General features: G+C 35.4%; 1 protein-coding gene and 1 non-coding gene across 2 annotated transcripts; both read right to left on the bottom strand.

Annotated features, from left to right (window-relative positions):
• Positions 1-1,017: 1,017 nt before the first annotated feature.
• On the bottom strand, positions 1,018-15,903 carry LOC135688187 (uncharacterized). The gene is made up of 9 exons (XM_089113915.1): positions 15,808-15,903; positions 13,195-13,238; positions 12,550-12,615; positions 11,356-11,486; positions 9,833-9,995; positions 8,383-8,499; positions 4,137-4,241; positions 2,639-2,725; positions 1,018-2,060 (listed from the first exon to the last, which is right to left on the bottom strand). The coding sequence occupies exons 1-9, from the start codon at positions 15,866-15,868 to the stop codon at positions 1,878-1,880; spliced, it is 957 nt and encodes a 318-aa protein (XP_088970041.1). The 5' UTR covers positions 15,869-15,903; the 3' UTR covers positions 1,018-1,877.
• Trnag-ucc (transfer RNA glycine (anticodon UCC)) lies at positions 3,720-3,791 on the bottom strand. Its single transcript has one exon. It is a non-coding gene; the product is annotated as a tRNA-Gly (tRNA).
• Positions 15,904-17,552: the final 1,649 nt, after the last annotated feature.

Genomic DNA, 17,552 nt, shown 5'->3' on the forward strand with positions numbered 1-17,552 from the left:
ACATCGAGCTTGTCCAGAATGTTTGTAGCTTGGGCAATTTTGAATCAAATAATCTTAATTTTACAATTGTACTAAATTGAATTCGTATTTGCATGAAAGCTATCAGAAGGCGGTACCCTCCCAAATCGTAGGTTCTTTTCAGTTCTCCCTGCAAGCCTTTCAGTTCTCCCGAAACTAACTAATGTCGTACTTCTTTGGAAATATCCACTCTTTAATGGTATTCAGGTCGGCTGTTTCGCTTTATACAACCATCTTATTTGTACTTGATTCATAGCAATTTTTCATCCACAACTTGCACCATCTGTTGCCACTTCAAACAATTACAATATGCTACATAAGTATATTCTAATAAATTTTTGCAAATTTAGATGAGTCCGATATAAATAGAGGCACGTCGCAGTTTTGAAAATAATTCGAGGAGCCGGTGAGCACAATAACCTTTTTGCCGACATGAAAAAGTCTATTTTTCTTGACCCTTTTTTGAGCTCGCTACCAATAAGGTCGTTTTGCTTGCTCCGGGTTTACAAAAATAGTGCAGAAAAAATCGCACGCTTTAATGGCTGATGCCCTAATCTCTTTATGATAATGACATACTCTAAAAAAGGCCATCTTTCAAGTAATTATTAGGAAGATGGGAAATATTCCCCTATTTGATTTTGGTGTCCTGGGCTTTGGGTTTGGCGCCGCTAGCTATTCATTTTTTATACAGTCTAAAAAAACAGCCAGTAATCTAGTACTTCTTTGTTCATGGTCATTGTGTTCTGTCAAATGAATTATCTTTTCTTTAACTACAGTGTGATCATTTCAGATTTCCAGGTCCAGCTTTCAGATTTCGTATTTGCAAACAATTGATTGGTTCGCGTTTGATTGGTTCCCTGTTTTTTGACCAATGAGCTACTGCTAATCCCGCAGAGAGGTCAGGATCATTGAAAGGTTTTTGGTAACTTTGCCTCGGTAATTTGCAATTCCAAGAACTAAATACGGAAGTAGAAAGCCAGAGAAAGACAAAGCCGCAAATAAAAGCAAAGCAAAAGATGTCATGCTTTGTTATGGCAGATCATGCATTGTATATAAGTTATACATTGAAAGTGATGCTAAAAATTCTTTAAATACTGTCTAAATCTTTGTAAAGCAAGGGTGAATCTATATGAGTTAATGTGAAACACGTTTCCCAAATTTGGCAAAATAAAATAACAAGGTTTTGTAAAATGCGTATTATAAATGAATAGTTGTAGTAAAAAATCTTGGTGAATGGGCTAAATTTCTTATCGGGATATAAAGCAACAAAAAGATAAAAGCAACATAGCTTTTAGATCGAGAAGGATTTCAGGCAGCCAGAAAGCCCAAGATGGACAACAAGGCAACTTTTTATAAACTGATTGTTACCAGATCTTGAAAGAAATTGTCTCTAATTGTCTCTTGCTTTTTGCCAACTTTACGTACGTTGGATAAAATTTAAAAAAAGCCACGATGATCGAACAATAGTTACAGCCTAGTAACGATCAACAAATAATACTTTACTTGCATCAAGAAGTCTAAACTGATTCCTTAAATTTTAATGTCATTTCTTTGGTCTGTCACATATTAGCTACAGGCAAATAACATAAACAAATGTAGCAACTATGTGTTCATCAATGGTGATATTCGAAGATCATGGTTCAAAGTTCGTGTCAAAGTTCATGTTTGTTTAAAATATCAGAAATTTCTTTAAAGTTTTCAGTAACAATCTTATTATAAACATGTGATTTGTCATTTAAATTCAGCCTCCATAATGATTGCAAAACAATGTTTCATAACTTCAATTCTTCCTTTTCCTGCATAAAAAGCAGTGAACGTAAAGGCTAAAGTTCAATGGTGTATGATCGAAAGCTACGGCTTCATTTCCCAGTTAAGGTTGCATCAAGCTGTTTTAGGTTTGGCAATGCAAGCAGAACTTTTCTCCTGTAGCCACTGGTGTCGTTGAAGTGAATAGGATTTCTCTCTAGATACACCGTTTCCAGAGACTTGATTTTCTTCAGTTCGTCAAGATCATTCCAATCCTCCACCTTGTTATCGTTACACTAGAAATTAGATTTCAAAGCGATAAAAACAGAGTCGAAAACAGATAATCTATAACGAGATCTTTATGAAAATATCTATTCTTTGGAGCGAAAGATTCATTAAAACTAAATATTTGTTTTTCGAAATTCGATGTTTAAGAAAAATTAACCTTGAAAGTAAAACACGGCTCTTTAGAATTCTATATGTAAGTATTTTTAAACTTGTCCACGTGTACAAAATTAATGAAATTCTAAACACATTACATAAGACATGGCTACATAAGTACATGGTTTTTTACCAACAAATCCCTACAAATTGGTCTTGGTTTTCAAATCTTGACACACGCCGAAAACATTGGAAACAGTCAGCTCTTTCACTTGCTGAATCTCGGTAAAGTTGTATCAGATATTACTTCTTTTGCACTTTTAAAATAATTTTGGTGGTGCTTTTTCGTGCCATGTGGTCAAATGTAAACATTCTAAAAATATTAATCTTATTATGATCTGAAACACATTTAAAAACTCTTTTAAGTGAAAGATTATGAAGATAGCGTCGGTGACGTAATAATGAAAGATATCTTGACACGACATGCTCATACCCAGAACTCCTCCAAATGACTCAGGTGGGAAATATTTTCAAGTCTTTTGATTCTATTGCCAGCAACATCCAAGGTGTTCAGATTCACCTGCAAGTCAAACAGCCTTCATTCAATGACAGCTTCACGGATTATGCTAGTTGTATACGATTTCCTATAAAGCTGTTCACTCATCAAGCCACAAACCATTAATCACTGATAAACTCAATTTGATGTGATGGAATTGTTATTGAAATGCTTAAAAAGAAGTGGTAAATATAAAGACAATCGAATTGCATGAAAAAGAGGAGAGTTAATATAAAAAGTTTACCAGAAGTTGATAAATTTTATAACATTTGCTGACTGGCTGGAAGGAAAAATGTAAGGCTACGCAATAAAGAGAGGGCAAAACTGAAAAATCTTGTCAGGATCACCCCCAGTTAACCTCGTGTCATACACGTTGAGGAGTTTTTTGACTGCATTAATGAACCAAAGGTTGCTTAGGGTCAGGGAACTTTCTCCTAATAATATGACATCCAGCAAAACATTATACCTGTCCGGATTCTTCATGTCGCCTATCAAAAGTTGGATGCATTAAGGCTCATGCTATTTGAAACGATTTTGAAGCTGTACGTTTGATGGAAACTTTACCATTGGAAATTTATCATCAAGAATTGCAGTTTTAAATGCAGTTACCCACAAAACAGAAAAAAATCACAATTTTTCATATTTTAAATAAAATCATCTAATTTTTTGTTGATTTCAAATTTCAAATCTCTAAAACCAGTAGCAAAAAGATTCTCGTTATTTATAGAAAATGTCTAGTTAAATGAGTCCTCGTGAAATAAACTCTCACATAAAGAAGGTATAACCACGTCGTTGTTTCCATCGCATACTCAAGGGGGAGGGGGATAAACTTTGAATAAACCTTGAACCGGTAATAACATTTTACTATTCTCATCGCATATTTAAACAGCGGGTACCTTATGACGAATAAACGATAGCTTGTAGCTTGAGTAGAAAATGTTTCATCGCAGCGATAGGTGTAGCGATAGGTTATAGGACATTTTTATAATGTTTAAACAAGGCTATAAAAACACAAAAATGCGTCAGCCGGGAGTCGAACCCGGATCGATTGCTTGGAAGGCAACCATGCTAACCGCTACACCACCGACGCTTCGTTAATGATGGAACAAGTTTCACGCAAAATCATTGACTACTCCTGGTCCCCGTAAGAGGACAGGTTTCTATGATGCTCCTTCGCAGGGCCAATTAGTTAGCGCTCTAGGTTTTAGTACTCTTGATTCTCTGTCAATATAAGGCAATGGATATATGATACTCCAAATTTATGATACTGGAAAAAGAATCGTATGATAAAAATTATTGACTTCAAAGATTTGCAAGCTACGAAGACAGTGGGAAATTGGCAAGTTTCGCTGTATAATTTGAAATACAACTTCATATTTAAGTGAGGTTGGTTTCGAATATAAAAGTAATCATAATAGTTACAAAAATAACTTACGTTTTGATCGAGCCCTTCCAGTTTCTCAATACCATTATGACTTATATAGAGTTCTTGAAGGCAAACTAACCCTTCCAGCCCTTCGATCTTCAACAATCGGTTGCTCTGCAAAATGAACGGTGATTAAAAACCCTAGTGTTCGTTGCACACTGCAGAGTCACGTGGGGAAATGTTATCTGCTGAGCAGAAAAAGTTGTTTCCAGGAATTAGAATTCTTAAGAATTTACTAAGCGTTGGGACATTAGAAGAGTTTGGAAGAATAGAAGGTGGTTATCAAATTGAAAATGGTTTCCCAAGAAGGTACATTACGAAATGACTACATGAACAACATAGAATATGTATGGAAGAACATAGTTACAAGTTGAGCTGGATTTTGTCAGAAATATAGCAGCGCTTTCATAGAAAGATAAGACAAGAGTTGCTGAGTCTAGACAATGTCAATCTTTCCTATGGACAGTACCCTTAACCTCAGTTACTTGCCTCCGTTTCTCAGAAATAAAGGGGTTCGGGCGTGGCACTTTGGAATATTATTGTTTACACTGGGCTTCTTAATGGTCGTTGAACAAATGGCTGGCATGTTCAACAGATCTGTAGAGCTAGTATCCGTTCGTTGGAAATGTCCGTGATCTGGAGGCTACTTCAAAAAGGTTAAGTGGGCCTTTAATGAGACATAGTATACTTAAGTACTCTTTACCCGACACTATTCAGAGAATAGTACAACGTTACGCTCTGAGGAGTGTTCACGAGAAAGTACTTAGGTATGCTATGTCTTCGCATTTCCTTGCAATCCAATTCAAGTGGGCTCTACAAGATCGTAAGCAATAAGCTTTAAAAAATAACTTTTTCTTCAGAGGAATTCACTTTATGGAGGTAACCATTAACGAATGCTTTAATGTTTCCGATTGATTCCGATTGACAAAACCTCGCCAATAAACGGTTAAATCAACATTGGGGGAACATCAAAAATCGTCAACCATGACTTAAAAATAATACACCTTCGACTGTACAATAAAAATAATATTAGAAAAGAGCAGAAAATAAACTTGTACTCCTTCAGCACCTTGAAATTAGTTCTCGGCAACCTTGCATTGTTCATTCACGCAACCATACATGTGCAACCAGACCTCGTTTCAGAATCACCTCACAACATTTCTGACGAACCTCTTTGTGCAAGTAATGCCTCCGGTGCGGCACCCCCTATATGGCAAGTTCCACGCAGCACTGAAAGTGGACCTTTCTTTAAAATCCACTGAAAATTGATAACGTTGCTGATCGCAAAAGAATTGTGCATCTTTGACAAATTTTTCCCAATTTCAAAAAGTTTCTGAGAGAGCAATGTCGGCAGGTGCAAACCGATCAATCATTTCGTTAACAAAGAAAGCGCTGAGCTTGTCTGAATTAATTAGCAGCATTCAATCAATATTAAACATAAGAACGGCTCGGGGGTAAGAGCAAAGACAAATATGTACCCGGACGAATATTTAAAGCAGCCTTTGAAAAATAAGTTGTCATGAAATATCCTGTAGAGAGCTGCGTGGTTGACCAGTCGGAAAACCTTGCTTAAATCACCTCCTTGCAAATGATATTTCTTTCAGATGTAACTTGTTTTGCTGTACGATTTGCTGGATAGAGGCAATGTTTCTACAATGAAATCCAAATCACTGCCAGTCATTATGTTTCTACACACTGGGCAACATTTTTCGTCATCTAACCAAGTCAGAATGCAGGATTCGTGATAAACGTGACCACAGTTCAAAAGAAAAAGCTTTTGTCCTTCCTTGTAAGATCCTAAACAAATCACGCATACCGCATCCATGTTTTCAAAGCTTCCAAGAAATTTTGAACGTTCCATTGATTCGTGAATTGTGGACAGGTCGGACATGCTACGTTTTGAGATCCTCGCCCTCCCCTCGTGCGTATCATTCTGCGACTTAATTTGAATGGAAACAGGTCTCTTTATTTGGAACTTTCTGGAAAAAATTATTCTCGTCCTGCGTTTTCTTCTTTCTCGACGACTGATCCACCATAGGAAGAGCTTTAAAAAACAGAGGAGTAGACCCATTGTCAAAAGACACACTGTCATAACTACCCATTGAGTCATGTTCGACGATTTCTCTACTTCTTGAAACGCTTTAGCTGGTTATTAAGTGTAGAAATAAGCGTGATTCCTTGTTTTGACCAGGTCTGTGGGTATTAAACGCTATGAACTATTTAACAGCTTTACCAATTTTATTCCAAGATTAAACGTTAGATCTTGCTGTCTACGGCTGTTTGTGTATCTAGTAAAGCGCAATAAGGTCCATGAGAATGAGTTAGAATGTAGAGGTTATTCGGCAAAGTAAATCCCCGCACTTCAGCTTTGCATCATTTGCACTTTGACTTTTTATCTTTTTCAAAATAGCTATTTCAAACATCTTCATAGAGCTTTTGACCTGCTTCATACAAATGCACAAGCTAGGAGCACACCAGGATAATTTCTTCAAACCTCCTCTCTTTTCTTTACAGCAACAAGGAAACGTTTTTCCCCGGAAAAAATACTAAGTTACCTGCTTTACGTTTGAAAAGCACTGAATAATATTCTTGAGTTTTGCCAGTAAATAATACGAATTTATAACAGCTGATATGATTGGATTCAAACAGATCGTGTGTTGTGATTTAAGAGCACAATTTGATTCAGCCTGTACAAGGATAGCAAATAAAGACGTCTTCTTCTTGTTTACATTCAGCTCCACGTTCTATATAATCTCGATCCTTTTATCTTCTTTGCTTAGATCTTAATCTGTTCATTCCCTGCTGAGGTAATGATTGGCTTGATATCGAGATCAGAGTGAATACAAGGCAATCTCAGGAGGTTTCTATTTTCCTGTATTCATGTGTTACAGCTGATTCTAAATAAATACCACATGCTCTTTAATGCAGATTTCGTAGATCAGTTATGCGATCTCCTTCGCAGGTTTATCGCATTTATACTTCTATAAGACACTGAAACCCGAAAGACCATTTATGCGTATTATGCTAACATTTACTCAAATCAAACGGTTCTACAAACTACGTCCAATAGAAGCTCGAATCAAGGCACAGGGTGTCCATACACTACAGTTAACATGCAATTGACACTTCTGTATGTTGCATAAATTCATTCCTTCTTCAAAATGATACTGTGTCTAGCAAGGTCTCGAACGTAAAAAAGACTGTTCATCACATTGAGCTAAAGTGAATTTTTTATTGTACGGCCCTTTGTAAAATAGCTAGAATAACTAAGAGCAGCATTAAATGGTGTCACGACAAAGCAACACGAAACAACATAATTCAATAATTGTTTCTATTTGAGTGTCCACTGCACCCTAAATAGCACCCAAAACTTGCAGCAATTCTCGTCACTGTCCCAGTAAACATAAATACTTTGATTCGATGAATCAAAACGTTCTTCTCAATGTGATGTGACAACCCAAGCAGCCTGGATGCATGGGAAAATTCTTTTTTGAATTCGTGCAAATAAAATTAACTTGTAAGAAGCAACGACAGTCTTTGATGTGCTGAGATTACCGTTCCAATGGCGTCCGTTCTTGAGAACTTGAAATGCTTTTTAGTCTTGCTCACACAAAAAAACGAAGTCTCAAATCGATGCAACAAATAGAAGCCCAAATAATCGTGAACAAAACAATTCCAACTGTTATTATAAGCTGACTAGAGGAAAGATTGCTATAACTAAAATGGCTACTTTGTGTTCGTCTTACATCTGTGGTAAACTCTTCTCGTTAGATTTAACCGATGAACAGCTAGGTCACTCGCCCTGCTAAGTTTAGTTAAGGCAACAAACGACCAAAGATTAGCTAGCAAACAACTAGTCCTTTTGACACCTAATTACATTTGTTTTTTAGGCAGTTTCCGTCAACATCGCAAAGAATAATTACATTTCTTCAAAGAGAATTTACCGTCTCGATTCAGAGAGTACAACAAAACGTGTTCAAGACAAATGATGTAATAAGGTTTCTGCTTTTTGCCAATTTAACTACAAAACAGATATGTTCTTCTTGTATGCAACGCTTTCAGGGTGAAGATCAAACAGCCACAGAATGGTATATTAATACACTTATCGATCCTTCCAGTAAAGAAGAAAAATGCAATTCATCCTTAATAACAGGTTATCTATCACAAAGCTTACAAAATATAAGTAACAAATAAGAATCATTATATAGAAAAGAGAAAGGATAATATGAGTTACTAAAATTGCAAGGGTACATACTTGGATTGACAGTACTTCCAATTTTTTCAGATTGCCTATTCCTTCTAACTTTGTTATCTTGTTTCTTCCAACAAACAACCTCTTGAGACTTGTAAGCGAGTCTAGATTTTCCAGTTTCTTGGAAGAGAGATTTTGCAAGTTACAGGTATGGAATGTGGTACTTCTAAGAATCTAATCAACCAATCAAATTCAATTAAGTCGATTAAAAGTCAGCATGTATTTGAAACAGGATGTCTAAAATTTTTTGTGAAAAGACTTGGAAAAAGACGAAGAAACAATTTATGCATCACAACAAAATGCAGGCCCAATGGATGACAGATTGAGAAAAAGACTCAACTATCAATAAGAATTTTTCTGTAAAAAAAAAATTTATGTGAAAGCCATGATTGTTATGAACAAAACCGGTACGAAGTTAAGGTGCTAGAGACAGGTAAAACTTGAAAAAAGGATCTGTTTAGTGGTCAACAATATATTTTACACTTGGGATGTCGCTTTTTAAACAAATACGGTTGTTAGGTAAAAGGTTTTGCAAGGAAAACATTTTCAAAGAATGTAAAGTTGTTAAGAAAAATTTGCTCCTTAATCATAAGTGGCTTTATAAACTGAACAAAAAAGCTTGAATAATATAACCTCAAATATCGCTAACTAAGGAATGTTTAATAATTCTTGGTAGCTGTCAAATCAAAACAAGACTTTAAATAATGAATGAAAATAATGTTCAACGCAAAATCAAATGTCAACAAAATCAAGACAACTTTAAACAAAGACCTAAAATGCATACTATCCAACTCGTCTTTAACGAAAACACTCATTTTAAAACAGGGTTATTGTCTCCAAGGGCAAGTATTACAGCAGCAGAAAGATAAACATGGTAGCTATAAGATCAGTAATTTACATCTGTCATTATATTTTCGTAGTGTTGGAATAAATACCAGAAATCCTCACAGTTGCTTCCACCTCCTTTCTACTACAGTCTTACTAAATTTCTGTATTATATAGTTCCCTGTTGTAATCTAATAAACACTTCTGACACACAAACACTAAATAAATAAGCATTGTACAGGAGGAATTGTACAGAGTTTAGCATCAGCCTCGATAACTTGGGAAGGAAGCTTACTTATGGAGTAGTCTACTTTACAACATGAATATTGTGGTGCTCTAACAATTTTTTAAATAAATCAAATTTGAAAATACTAAAACTTTAAAAAGTAAATAGCCAGTAATAAGGAGCTTTATCAGAGGATATTTTCATTGCATACAGAGTTTTTATTGCAAGGTTAATAGAATCCAGGGAACAGCCTCAGTCAGCAGACTTCCCTTCTGCATACTATGAGAAAAATTGAATCATGACACTGCAACATAATATCAATAAAAAAATAGCATCACACAATTACAGCATACTACTGTAAGTAGCTTATAACTGTGTAAATCTTTCCAAAAACAAACTCACCCTTATTCTATTAGATCCAAATTCCAACATCGTAAGATTTGTAAACGATGCCAAGTTCTCAATCTTGCTGATTTTGTTGTTAACAAAAAACAAATTTTCAAGCTTCACAAGTGTGCCAATATTTCTTATTTTTCGAATCTTGTTAAAAGAAAAATCCAGAGTTCTGTAATAAAATTAAAAAGAAAATAATTTATTGTTTAAGTGGCAAAAGGTGTATTGTTCATGGAACAGATTGACCATGAAACACAGGAATGTTCATGTTATGCTTGACACTATATATACAGGACCAGAGATGTTGGAAGCATCAGGATAGTGGGGGCACAGAGGCTTTAGGGTAATTTAACCACACCCTTTAATCTAAGAGCCACCCCTAAGAATGTTAAAAAGTTTTGTACTAAGAAAGATGAAAAATGGAACTGAACAGATTTAATATAAAAAACCTAATGTAACTATTTTACAAAAAAATTTACAATTAACAAAAAAACTGTTGTCTTCTTAAGTTTCAGGAGGTAAATATTTTACTATATCAGCTATATCTAGTTTGTCTGTCCTGAAATTATGTATTAAGAAAAAGTAAATTGTTATATCTTTTCTCAGTCATCAATTTCCTGAGATATGAATTCAAACTACTTTAGACATAAATGATCTTTCTGCCAAAGATTAAGTCATAGGAGCTACTAGATAAGTCTTGGCGAGCTTTAAAACATCTGGAGGTAGCATCTGTACATAATAATATGCTGAATATAACAAGTGCAAAGGGAATTTATTCTAGCTATATTTTTCAACTCTTATCTTATCCCTTAAAGGTTCCATAATCCTGCCTTGAAGCAAGGACTAATTTTTGACCAGGGCCACGCAAGGGGATTTGGTAGCCAATGAAAAAAGGGAAAGAGGAGGCCCCAGCGAGCGAAACGACCCGAAAACTTTTTCAATCATGCTTAACACACTTTTGTCATGTTTGATTATTTCTGTTCTTGGAATGGAATTTATTACTTATAAGCCCCCCTAGTCCCTGGAGTCCTAAGACAATTTGGTATTGTAAAAATCGAAATGTGCCCATATTGAAATGGTAAACGGTTCTTCAACTTTTTGTTGATTGTCAGGTTTGACAAGGGTAATCCTATTAAATTTTGATACATACATGCCGGGCCCATTATCTCTGCAAAATCCATTGCAGACAGAGACCGGCAGAGGAAAGGGGATCTTAGCAAGGTAACAAAGAATGTGAGAAAACTCTTTTTGTTTCATAGCAGATAAAAAGAGTGGTGTGCTAAGATACAAAGTTTATTCTTCAGGTAGTAAATTCATGGCAATATGAAGACACTTTTTGGACATCTGTAAAAAGTGGGGGCATGTGCCCCTAGTGCCCCCAGTGACCCCCCTGTTCCTATGTCTCTGTGCAGAGCTTTGCAGAACTTCATGAATACAGAAATCATACATCAACAAACCAATATGATATTTACAACTTATTAATGACAATTGTCAACCTTAGTTGAGGCTATGTTGAAAAAACTCCGACTTACACAAGATTAACCAAAGTATCCACATTTTCAATTTCAGTAAGAAGATTGTCATAGAAGTCTAGCTCCGTCAATGTTGTCAATGACTCTAAGTTTTCAATCTTTTTGATTTTATTTCTTCTAAGACAAAGAACCTAGAAAAAATAAAATATACAAACATAACATTAACATGAAAAAGATTTTACCAAACACCAGGGGCATCGTAGCTCCCAGAAAAGGGCCAGGAGCAAATTATTATAGAGGGGCCTGCTCTTATGTATGAAATCTCCAATCACAAACCCAAGTTGCCAAAAATGGTACATACCTGGAAACCATGCACCTATGAAATATTGAAAAGATACCAGCTTTTAATACCATTTCTAAAGATTCATCTGCTATATTTAATAGGGGTGTCTCCTTTGCTCTAACAATAGTCTCTTAAGGACTGTGTTTGTATCATGTAGTGTACATTTGAAACAAACACAAATGGGACAGGTAAATTGCGTGCACTGCGAGCGAAGCTAGCAGAATATTTTTGCCACCATGCCCTTTGAATTAGTTTGAAATACATTTTAGAATGTTTCTTGCAGTCATCTTCTTGCAATAGTTTACAACTTATTATGATTTTTTAAGGCACAGCTTTAAGGCTTTGTTGCGTTTCATTAAAATTCAGTGCTTGAAATAGAATTCCTTACCTTAAGAGGCCCCTTAGACTTTGAGTCCCTGGGGCAGTTTGCCCCTCCTTGTCCACCTTTCAGTGGCCCTGTTCATATTTCACATATCCCTATCACAGGGCCCTGTTTGTATTGTTGACCTCCAAGTCTCTAATTCTAACTTGAGTCTACATGTAAGTGGGGGATTTTTTTGTCAAGGATTTTTTTCACATGAAAAATATTTTCCTGGGTTTTACAAACTCACTTGAAAGGGGCCCACAAGAAATCACCTGGTGTCCTGCCTAGCCACAACGCCCCTGCAAAGCATGTGTTGTTTCATAGTTTACACAACTAGTAAATGATTAGCAAACTAAAATTCAACAATAAAACAGTTTATAAGTCAGGCTCTACTCCTAGTGTAGCAGATGATCCACAAGTACTTTGTTAGAGAATTTAATGTTTCTGAAATAAAAATTTTTAACAACAAAATTACAACATTGTGCTACAAAGGTAAAGAGGATTCTCAGAATCTAGATCATTCTAATGTGATATTTGATTCACATACCACTACTTGATACAACTTCTCTAATCCTTCTATTTTCTCAAGTCCACCATGGGTCAAGTCAACCTCCTAAAAAAATATTTGCAAATTGTTAACACTTGTCAAACACGTTTAAAAATGGTAAATGCACCATATTGCAAATTTGTAATACATACTATATCAAATTATTTCACAGTTTGACTTTCACAATAAAGCTACCAAGGAACATCCCAATGTAGACTCATTAACCTTCCTCCTAAATTTTAGACTCAGATTTTTCTAACTTTCTCTCTGGTACAGAGTATTTCTCAATTTGATCTTTTTAGACAAAGTGGAAGTTATATATTATTGAGATCATTCTTACTTTTGCAGATAGCAAGCAAGCAAGCAATTTTTTATTTGTTGATGCAGATAAGGGTTTTGGCAACTAATAGCTGATGCAGGTTGTGCCCCCAGAGTGATATTCTAGAGCGAATACCTTGGGTACTCATTTATGGACTTCAAAAGGATGGACAGCCGATTTGGCTAGAGATTTGTGGAAAGTGATCCCAACAGGACTTCAACCCATGACCAAATTTTTTACTACCACTGGTAATTACATCAATAAAAATTTCATATAATTCAAACAGTATGCATATATTTTGATGATAAAAACAAGAGAGAACTTACTGTGTCATCATCATTTATTTCAATGGTCCTATATGGGTCGCTTTCTGTAAAGCAAAAAAATATCTCCATCACTAAACAAAGTCTACTTTTATCATCAAATTACACTTCTAATTTTCAGGTATAAAAAAGGCTGATTCAATCTGATTTTCAGTATTTATCTAGGGACTAAATTGTGAGAGTGAATCCCATAAAAATACAAATACATCTATGAAAGTTACATAACAAAAGAAACTAAATAGAAGCTCATAAAAACATTGCAAAAAGGAGCTTTGCTCACATAAGCAATAGGCTGTACAAGAACTTTGGACAAATGGAGTTCTGCTAGTACACTCCTTTCACGAAAGTATCCAGACAGTTTCAAATTTAGTTGCGAATCTGTTGTTAGAGAAATTTGTTGTTTACAAATTTTGTTGCTGCGGATCTGTTGTCCACAAATTTTAGGCAATTTTCATTAAAATGTTTTAATCCATTTCCTCAAATTTTTTCTTTCAGCCTTTTTGGTTGTTGGTTTTTTTTATTCATCAGAAACAATTCATTATATTGATATGTGAGCAAACTTTGCGCGGGTTTTTCCACAAGATGGTAGCGACCATAAAGATAGAATTGACTTTTGACCAGTGTCTAGACACAATATTTCACAATGATGGAAAAAAGCTATCATTAAGTTGCTTATATCATTGGATGCGCAAGGACTGCCGCTTTCAACATATGCAAAAAAATTTGAAAAACAAGAAGCATAAAAAATTTGTCACGGTAAAAAAAAGCAAGAGCTCTCACGACACCAACGGCTGAATCTTCTGCCCTTACTGATTTGCACTAAAACTGGTTTAGGTCATTACACAAAATTGTATTGAATGTTCACAAACAATTTAACTTTCAAAAGTTGTTGGTAAATATTGCAAGGAAAATGATAATGAATTGTAAATGTACCCTCGCACCGATCTATTTCAGCAAAACTTGCAGCGATGAAGAAATAGTTTGGCTTAATAGCCTTGCACTGAATGATAAGTGATATTTGCAAGAAACTTTAATAAGCAATTGGTGGCATCTCCATGCTTAAATTTCTCCCAACTGAGAGTAAACATGTTTCATTTTTTTTATTCGAATTTATTTGTGTCTCAAGAACCAGTTTGTAAAAATTTACCATGTTTTATTGGCCCATTTTAACTGAGTCCTTGTCACCTGACTTTGCTGTCCTTTGCTTATTTGACATCAGTTAATTTGCATAAGGCTTGTAGTGCAATGGTTTCTCATTTTAACAAAATGTGATAAAGGATAAAAAGCACAGAGGTTTTGCAACATTTTAATGTCTTGGATAATTTCGGAAGGTTTCTCAAAAAAAGATTACCACTAAGTTAAAAAGTCATTATCGCAAGCCTAAATTTGTTTCTGTCTGAAAGCGCAATCAATCTTCAGACTGTACGGATACTTTTGCGAGGGGAGTGTACAAGTTGCTAATGGCACCATAACAGCTTGAACTTCAATGATTGCAGCAATAGATATTCACTTTAAAACCAGTTAACTATGCCAGCTAACTATGCCAGTGCTGCAATTTTCATACCAGAAAGGGCACTGTTTACCACCCTTGTACTGGCAGTGTCAACCTAAAAAGTGTCCTATTTCGATGGAAACTTTCACATGCCAAAGGATTGCTTATGCTCTAGGGTGACAAGGGTGTGAGTGAGATTCAAAGAGTTGCCTATGCTGAAATGATATAAAATTTGGTGGATTATAATTGAAAATTCTATCAAACTCCCATAGTTATATTCCAAGATTCTTGAAAAAAATTAATTTATATATATTATCTTTTTTCAGCCTCTAGAATAAAGCCTTAGAAATAATTTTATTTGTTTGTGGTATTATGTTTTTCAGCTGACAGTATGAATAATGCATATACAAGATACCATACTTCCAAGCCACAACTAAATGATGATGGTTCTAGTCCCAATGTTTATCATTTTTCCTAGTGTTTTAAGAACTATATATTCTTATCAAATTGTCCTATTCTGAATTTACTTTGCTCTATTTTTAGCAAAAAGCAAAAGAAACAAGAGTCTTGATGATATTCCATTTATTTCAAATTTTAAGAGACTTTTCTAACCATTAACCCCATCTATTGGAATTTGGGAAATTTTCCACCCACATGTTTATTCCAGACCCAAACCCCTCTCCCATTTAAAGGAATCTGGAAAATTTCCCACCCACACTGTTTATTCCCCATCTACTTCGGACACGAGAGTACATTTAACGTACACACATTTGCATTTTTAAATAGAGTTCGACTGATCTTTTTTAAAATATTTCATCACACGGAATTGAATTAGTAAATTTAGGAAACGGTCGTGTTGCTCATTCGAATGCACATGCAAACACATTCACCTGTGGCTTAAACCCAGTGCAAACGGTGCTCCCTCAAGCAACTCTGTAGGAAAATGGTGAACAGTCTTTTACGTGCTGCTGAGGTGATGTTATCAAAGAGGGACGTCCCTCCTCCTCTGTCCTTTTACATATCTAGGCATAGCCTGCAATACATATTAATACTCTCAGATAAACCTGACCATGATCTTACTGATTAAAGATGAAAAAGGCACAAAATTGTAACTTTTTAGATACCTCCTTTCTGCTCTTTCAATGCATCCTCCGGGTCTGTGTCAGGGCCACTACTCGACGCCATGTTTTCTTCATGCAACAATGCAACCAGCGCGGTAGATTTTGATGCCCTGCAATGCAATTCAATATCGATATGAGGAAGTAATTACAGGGTTGGAGGTGCCAAGAAATTTCTGAAGAAATAAGATTAGCAATTGATGACCTATAGCTGCTATTATGGATTCGAGCATCATAGAGATTTGACACAATTAAAAATGTGTAGTTTTGTTTCGTTGAGTGAACTCAAAATTCTTCACGTCAGTTGTTTTTGTTTCCAATTATTCATTGTGAATTGTTATCAGACATCTTTGACCCTATATTTTTTTTACCGTCAGTTGCGGAATTTTCAGTACTGAACTGGGCTAAGCTGAATTTATTTTTAAAAGAACACTTGTATTTCAAAGTACACACATTCCATACTACACGCATATACCCTGCAATTGAACAACTTTTTCTCTTTTGGAAATAATTTAAGTTTCACATTTATTAGAGAGAATGAGGCCTGACATTCTAACTCCAGGGTGACTGTGTCAGACGGTAAGGGCCCGAGTAAGGATGTTGCCAAACCCTTCAAAGGGGCAGTATTTCTTATTATTTACGTTGATAGCAGGTGTCTTTTATACTACACGTATGGTCTATTACTGATGCTGCATCAATCAGAATCATAACAACACTTTGAGTTCAGTTTGATTACCCGAACTGTGGCGCGTAGGAGAAATACTCTCAACATTTAAAGATTGTTGCAGAATTGCCAGATCAAACTACAGATAAACATCGGCTTTAACGAACATATAAAAAGTTTTCGAAGAAATTAAGAATTATCGACTGATATGATTAAGTGACAAAAAACAGTGAAGTTTGTGAGAAAAGATCTGTTTACTAAAATATTTGCAGACGAGCAATTATCCTGTATTATGAGTATGATTTGGCGTTTTGCTGTAGCGTCATCAAAACTGTATACTAAATAGATTTTCGGAAGGCAACTGACATGTATATTTTGTAGATGCATTATGCATAATGTGCTGAAGAGCAATGATTGCAAATGCACGTGTGCTGTGTTAGAAAATTACAGGTGGTAACAAAGTAGTTTTTACACCAGACAGGGCTAAGACAGGGATGTATGCTAGGCCTGCGATTATTTATATTGTACAATGAATAGGATTGAACTGCTTCAAATTTCGATAATCATGGTGCGCATATTTACGACGGAAATGATGTTTATTTTGTATTTCAATTATAACAAGTAACAAGTTATTTGGTAAAAAAATAACGGCCTCCGACGAAGGGGGGACGGGGGGCCTTGGCCCCCCACTTTTTTGCAAAAAATATAGTTTTTTTCAAAATCCTTTGTTATGGGTGTTAAATTTTTCCTTGCCCCCCTCCCCCACTTTTAAACCTTTGTCGGAGCCCATGTTTACAATTGACGTACTAGATCTAAGCAGGCTATAAAGAAGCTAATTAATGCCAACTATCTATGAAGAATAAGTAGAAAATGAATATATGGTACAATGTTAAAAAATGTTTAAGGTATAGTATTCTAAATGAAATCTAACCGAGCCATAAATATGTTATTTAATCTAGAATCACATTCTGACCGAAAGCCAAATATTCAACATGATAAATGTTTTTTGTCATTCGTGTAACTTTGCTTCACGTGTGCGGTGGGCGAAATCATTTTGCTTACGACTAAGAATGACTACCATTCTAGT

The sequence above is a fragment of the Rhopilema esculentum genome, chromosome 19, assembly GCF_057945365.1.
Source record: "Rhopilema esculentum isolate cy_ngs chromosome 19, ASM5794536v1, whole genome shotgun sequence".
Taxonomy (NCBI): domain Eukaryota; kingdom Metazoa; phylum Cnidaria; class Scyphozoa; order Rhizostomeae; family Rhizostomatidae; genus Rhopilema; species Rhopilema esculentum.